At 38.0% G+C, this 7,412-nt stretch overlaps 1 protein-coding gene across 1 annotated transcript; it reads right to left on the bottom strand.

The window, feature by feature from the left end:
- Window positions 1–3,511: 3,511 nt before the first annotated feature.
- Window positions 3,512–6,997, bottom strand: LOC130168400 (toll/interleukin-1 receptor domain-containing adapter protein-like). Its single transcript, XM_056375216.1, has 3 exons — window positions 5,704–6,997; window positions 4,802–5,404; window positions 3,512–4,611 (listed from the first exon to the last, which is right to left on the bottom strand). The coding sequence occupies exons 1-3, from the start codon at window positions 5,708–5,710 to the stop codon at window positions 4,529–4,531; spliced, it is 693 nt and encodes a 230-aa protein (XP_056231191.1). The 5' UTR covers window positions 5,711–6,997; the 3' UTR covers window positions 3,512–4,528.
- Between the last annotated feature and the right edge of the window lie 415 nt (window positions 6,998–7,412).

Genomic DNA, 7,412 nt, shown 5'->3' with positions numbered 1-7,412 from the left:
TGAGAAATGGTGTGTATAAATCAATGCATTGTTTAAATAAATATTTCAAAATTTCCCAGGCAGTTGAACAGTTGTTCCTCTCACACTGAAAACTTGTTGCCCGCAAGCTTTATCACCCACTCCTGCAGTTTTGTTTTGTCTATAATAAGCCACATCTGTGTCTGGGAAATGATGTGTTGTGTTAGGAAGAGAAGAGTCACATGTAGAACAATGATTCCTAAGGTAACATTTGCAGACTCTTAAGTATGCTAAGTAACCTACATTTAGAACTGGTTGAAGTATGGTTGTTCGTTTAGGGAGCACCTTTTGCATAAGACAGGCAAGTGTTTGTGTAGGTGCCCACAGGGAAGCAATAATGTGATGTGCGTATTAAAGTTCAACCCTAATGAACCTCAAACCAGGCAGATCAAGACACATCCAAATACCATGGCTGCATTAATGTAACCTGCCTCTGGGCTAAAAGTGATGGTGCTGGTGTTGAAGTACACAGGTTAATGCACTTTTCCATGTCATTGATCTTCTGATGAATTGTGATGATCTGCCCCATCTCGCCTCATTCTGACTGCATGTTTCTCCCAAAGGGACCGACATCTGGACAGTCTTGTTGCTGTTGGCTGTGATTTTGTAAATTTCTGTTTGTTAAGGAGATAACAAACTCAAAGCAGGGACAAGATCAATGTCAGCTTCTACCAGGCCTATGCTGCACATCGAAAATACATTTACTGGAGAATACAATATATTTACCATAACCCTTGGATTTTTTTACACACATCCTCTGTTAGATTCGGAATAACCACTATATAAATATCTCCACTAATGTATCTGCTGGCAACAAAAATGTTTTGCCCAAATGTAAACCTGAAGATACACACAGAACAAATGTTTGCTGGCTCTGGACCAAGGACAGCCTCAGGGTCTGTAAATAAGCTGAGAGAGCCTGAAAGGTGCATCGCGCCTTTACAATACTATTAACCATACTGCAGCATTTCATTATCAAGTTTAAAGTCCATGATTCATGCCTTACTCAGCAGTGGGTACTGTCTATACTGTTCTCTGCACCAAATGCAGAGAATATATGAAAAAGGGTGAAAGAGGGGCTTTTGTTTGTTTTTCAGATGGTATATATATATATATATATATATATATATGTGTGTGTGTGTGTGTGTGTGTGTGTCATATATACTGTACGTGTGTGTATATCATATGCATTATGGCGTTTTGAATGTAACTTACCGATAACAGCACAATTTGTCCGATGCAGTCAGGTAATACATGAACAAAATTTGGAAAACTGTTTAAAGTGCACGTACATGGGTTTAAAACTCATCTTACATTTTGCGTGTAAAATTATGCTCTTGCATTTGACGTACAGCCTTCTCATGTCTCATATCACTGTTTGGCCTGCATTCACTACTCAACCCAATATCATGTTTGGATCTCCTGCTCGCCTTTAATTAACCCAGCTGGTGCTTCACTGTAGCACGGCAAGCTGAATTTACTCACCGCAGACAGAGATGTCCAGGTCAGTACCACCACACCCAGGAGAGACCACCATGGTGACTAACAGCTAAGTGCTTTTCCATACTGTTGGTGGCCCACAGCAGACCAGCTTGCCATCCTGACGCCTCCACTTCTCCTTTCTTTCACCTCTTGCTTCATGATGAAAGTGCTGAGATGCTGACACACATATCAGGGGCCTTCCAAGACTGAACTACGAACTTTGTCATCTAGTTTTGGATTAAGTCTTAGTCCTAATCCTGAAAGTGTAGTGTTTTAGTCATATTTAGTTACCTCCATCCTTTTTACTTTTTGTTGTTTGTTATTTGAGTCTCGTCTTAGTCATAGAAAATTAGCAACATTTTAGTCTAGTTTGAATCACTGGAAACACACAACATTTGAGTCTTGATTTACTTATAAATAGATTATTTGTGAAATTTTTAGCCTTCATCCAACTGATTTTAGGCTAACTAAAAACTGGTAACCATGAAAACCAGCCAGAAAATGACTTTGGTAGCATTGCACGAGACCGTTTTAATAATAGTTTGTACACAACTATTTACTTTCATTTTAAAAAGAACATTTTTGGAACATCTCTGTAAACTAAGACCTCTGGCTACTGCCCAGATGACTTAAACATAGAAAAGTAGAGTGTATAGTAAAATGCTGTGCATTTACATTTAATTTACATGGACCCTTCAAAATCAACTGGACCTGACTATCAAATGTGTGTTGCATTGATATTATTCTTTCTGTAGTGTGAATGACAAGTTAAACACTTCAGCACATTTGTCTTGGTTATAGGTGGATATTGACTTCTAAACTAGGCTAAACCTCCATATGTAGGCACATGGTTAGACACTACACCACTGGCTGTCTTTTGGGGTTGACTTATGTGACTTTAAAGAATAGTTAAACATTTTAGAAAATACGCTTATTCATGTTCTTGCCAAGAGTTATATGACAAGATCCATAACACGCTCATGTCCTTGTGATAAATATGAAGCTACAACCAGAAGCTTGTTAGCTTAGCTCAGCATGAACACTGGAAACAGTCGGAAACAGCTAGCCTGGCTCAGTCCAACAATAATAAAAACCCACCTTCCAGCCCTTCTCACATACAGCTATAAAATCCATGTCCAATGATAAAAGAAGATTTGTGATCATGGGATTGTTTGGGAAAATATTATACAATTTTGTGTCCTCTTCAAAATAAAGAGAGATTCAGTTAGTTTTTAGTTTAATTCCATATCAGTCTCCTCTTTTTTGTCAACAGTGTTATATGGAGATAGAGTAAGAGTTTAGCCTCATAACAGAAAATAAGGTTGTTGACAAATATATTTCATCCCAATTTTTATCAATGAAATGAACACTTCTGTACAGTGAACCCTGTCCTGTTTTGTCCAACTGTAAACATTTCAATAACTACAGATTGCAACCTTCTCACCAGAGAATGAATTATAGCTACTCTGTATATTAATGTTGATACACTTATCAACAACTGCTTTTCTATGAAGTCAGTAAGCGTTTAGATATCCCACTCTGTGTGTGTCAGAGGAGGATTTGTTATGGTAAAAATAAAGCCTCGTAGAACATCTGTGCCTCTCAGAGATTAGTCTGAATTTTTCTGTTACAATGTTGGCTTGCCACAAAAGAGGCGATTATCAAGGGTCTTTTATTGTGGTCCTAAATGTCTGCTGTTGTTTAGGGGGATGGGGAAAATGGGAGGATGATACAGCATTAATAAAAGTCAGAAAGAGAGAACATGCAGCACTTCTTGGAGGCAGATGGTGCCTCACGTAAAAAGGAAAAAAAAAACTTGCTTGTGTCAAAAAAATAAATAAATAAATAAGACTATAGTATCACAAATGTTATGCTCCAGTTGACTCAATGAATACCTGATATTCTACATTGAGTGGTCCAAATGTCAACTGACAGAAATGAAGCACTGGCAGCATGCTTGATTAACAGGCTAAAGCACTGCCAAGGACATTAAATCATACCTTACAGAAAACCAGAAAACTGAAAGTTTATTCTTTGGATTCTTTGGATGGAGGAGAAAGGCTGTTCCTTCCAATTCTTCAACATGTTCAGACTTTGTTCCAACTAGTTGAGCTTAGACAACTCAGACAGAAATATTAATAACAGCAGACCAGAGCCATCACTCTGATATCCCTCTATGTTTAAGAAAGACACAAAGTTGTGTCTTGTCTTGTTAGCTTCACTCCATTGTTACTTACAGTCCAGCTCAGTTCAGGTCATGTCACAATCACCAGTTTGTTATGGGTGGGTATTTCCCTTTAGTCTCACTATCTCGCTCTCGTTCGCTCTCTCACACACACAGACACAGAGGCAAGAGAAGTAGAGTTAATGAGGTGACGCCTCCATGACAGGCATCTTCTCTCTGGCACTCTCAAATGGTTTGTACAGGAAAATACACCACCTAGTGGGAAACACTATCTGTATCAAAATATTTTTTTTCTATTACAGCTCACTGTTATTTTTTCATTCTGTTAAAAAGAGGATTATGGTGCATTAGTTCCCTTTATTCTAAATTTAAATGATAGGCTTCGATACTGTTTACAAGCTACAAGACCATAAACATAAATTCTCACAATATGTGCTGATTAACAGCAGTTTGCAATTGCAAACTACTTCAGCACACACTGTACTTCTCTAGATCTGATACCGGAAATAAACCCTGTGTTGCTTGGAATAAAATATTTCCTGGTTACTGCATGAACATCCTAAAACCAGAAGAGAAAAATAGCAAATGTCTAAGCAATGACACTGTAGTGTAACTTTCCTTTTAAGCACAACACGATGTGACAAAAACATGACTAAAAAGTTGAGTCCAACCAATAGCAACGAAGTTTTTTTCCACTCTGAGCTTCTTGTCCTTCATTATGTTCTTTCATTTCGGTTGAGTATTATCACAGCAAATGTCATTAACGTGTTTATCTTTCTTGTGCATCACTTCCAGCGGAATTGGAGTCTCAGCGGTGTCGTTGTTTGGGACCAGCTCGTCTTCTCATGAGCTGCCCTCTCCACCCTTGCTAGAGCTGTCCACGCTGCAGTCATGGGCCGTCTCATTTTTAACCATGTCTTCCAGGTCTGGAGAAGAAAACAAGAGGATAATATTTACCACTGGATTCTCCGCCATATGGCCTGCTCTTGTTGTAGATGACAAGAACCAAAAATTCTAATATGACATGTGTCAGGAGAAAAAAAAACAATATTATCATGACTGTAAGCTTGTGAATAGAGCCGGACCAGCAAATATCATTTTTTTCCCATTACTCACACTTGAGCACAGTCCTGTTGATGAGACTATAACCTCTGTCAGTGTTCGTGCTCAGGTTAATGTAGATGTAGAACTTCAGTTCCTGGGGGTACTGAGAGTGGGGAAGGTTCTGTATCAGGGGAATCAGCCGATTGGACATAGGCCCCTCCGCCAGAGCCTGGTGCATCATATACTTGCACCAATCTTCCTGCAGGAAGTTAGGAGTGATAAGCAGAGCCTGCAGGTGGCTCTCCTGCACAGCCTGGCAAAATTCTGTGAACACTGCCCCTCCTACAGCGACGTCCCTCTGCCACAGAAAGCACCTCAGGCTGCGGGGTGAAGCCTCCAGGAAAGAGACCAGGCGTTTAGCCTCTTCAATGTCGCTGTCGGCATGGCTGTGGCACACAAGCAAGTCATATTTCCGTCTCCATCTCAGCTGTGAGCTCAAAGCTGACGGTGGCTTTTGTGGTTTGGAAGGGCCTGTCTTTGAGACAGATGATGATGAAGAAGATGATGAAGAAGATGATGTAAATGAAGGTGATGTCGGTACACTTGTCACTTTAGGTTTTTGTTCATGTTGTGATGATGAAGATGCACTTGATTTCAAGAGTTTCTGGAACCAACCTGAAATGAGAAAGACAAATTGTAGACATATATATGGATTGATTATACATTTTGATATCTATGAATCCTTCCTAGTCCAGCTGTAAACCACAAAAGGAATCATAACCGCATACAGCACAATCATCAATCTGTGTTAACTATTTGCATTTACTCCACAGCAGTGTAATGCTTTTCTGAATTCTGAAAGCTCAAGTGAAAGAGTGAGGATTTATATTAGTTACAGATAAAACACAAAAAAGTATTCAAACAGAGAAAGATAAGGTTTATGTTAGAAACAGAGACATGAACCCTTAACTTACCATGCATGTTGTTAAGATCGTCATGTCTGTTCAACTCCTTTCAAAAATCCATCTGGTAAATAATAGTAAATAGACTAATTTATGGCTGTATGGTAACTGAATCTAAACTGCTGCAACAACGGTCCATGACCTAAAGACCGTAAATGAACGTAACAAAGACGAAGTGAGAACTTTGTCGAGTGTCACTGACATCACCAGGAAAAAGAGGAAGTAGTTGAACTCAACATGTGCAGTCAAATTTGAAATACAAAGTGTGTTGAACATCACACCTCACTGAGCGGGTAGTCACTGTACCCTGTGTCAAAAGCTGGTGTAACTCATAGCCTTCAATAAGACTACTTTCTGATCTGGATGATGACTTTCTATTATAAAAGAAGTAATAACAGACATGCAATTGTACGCACAGTTGGAGGTTTTCTACCATTATAAATAATATCTATAAGATAAACTTTATTTATGTCATACAGGGGAAATTAAGAAAATGAATAACAAATGAAACAAGAAAAAACTGTGTGTGGGGGGGGTAATGGAGCGGTAACTGAATGGAAATTTATGGCTGTGGTGGAGAAATTACCAGATCTTGTACTTTAGTACAAATATACAACAATATTAAAATGTGCCATTACAAACAGAATTTCTATGTTGAAAATGCTTTAAAAGTAAAATGACCTAAATGTACTTGATGATTTTTAAAATATAAGTACTCAATACAAGTAAAGGAGGTCACTATTGTTATACAGATTATTATTACTGATGTACTGGAGTTTATATAGCCTACTGTTGTAGTTTAATCCATAGGCAGAGTGGGAGGTGCTGTTTATTGGACTAAAGTCCTGGATGTTATCCCAAAACCCTGAATCTTGTATTAAGTTTATAATGTAACTTCAACTTGGTGTCATTTAGTCTCTATGACAGGAACGGCAAATCAATGGAGCTCTATTAGTATTATTAGGGGAAACGAGATGTGAAAATTTATGTTATGGGGTCGATTTGTCTCAGTATCATTTGTATCTCTCAACAGTTTGGATGGGTATGAAATGTGGTCTATTTACAATGTACATGTACATTTAATGTTTTTACATCTTCAGTTTATGATCAGAAATATTAAAACTCTTTTTGTTTTATATTTTCTTTGAGAGGAAGACATTGTGGTGTGGAGCTGAGAGAGTGAACGAAGAAGAAAAGAGGAGGAAATGAGAACAGAGTGATCCAGAATAGATCAAATAAAATACTGCACAATAATATTACAGTACATGTCCATGTTGTTTATCCTATGATGCTATTCCTTGAGAAATTGAGTATCACTAGAGTAAATGTTCTTCCGTTATATTCTATCTGGTCTAATATTCAGTTCAGAGAAGTGAAGATATTTACTTGGTTTTGTTGTGGATCCATGTCTGCTCAGTTAGAGCAGCACATATTATTATGGTCTGGATTTAAATGTAGATTCATTATCTTAACTTTAAATCTGTGAACTCTACTCCAGCATAGTGTAACAAAAATAGGTTTCAAGATTAGGGATGCTGTTTATGTCAAATTCATTCCGCACCTAAATCATGTAAATCCAAAATACTAACATCAGACAATTTTGCCTCCTTTCATGTGGCAGTATTGAAAATTTGTCAAAATTTGTTGTGTTGTAGTTCCAGAGTGATGGAGACAGAGCACAATTAGATTAAAAATATGATGCAGACTCTGGATGATTTTTT

The sequence above is a fragment of the Seriola aureovittata genome, chromosome 4, assembly GCF_021018895.1.
Source record: "Seriola aureovittata isolate HTS-2021-v1 ecotype China chromosome 4, ASM2101889v1, whole genome shotgun sequence".
Lineage (NCBI taxonomy): Eukaryota > Metazoa > Chordata > Actinopteri > Carangiformes > Carangidae > Seriola > Seriola aureovittata.
Note: the sequence above shows the minus strand (reverse complement) of the source record. Positions and strands in the feature narration are given on the sequence as shown.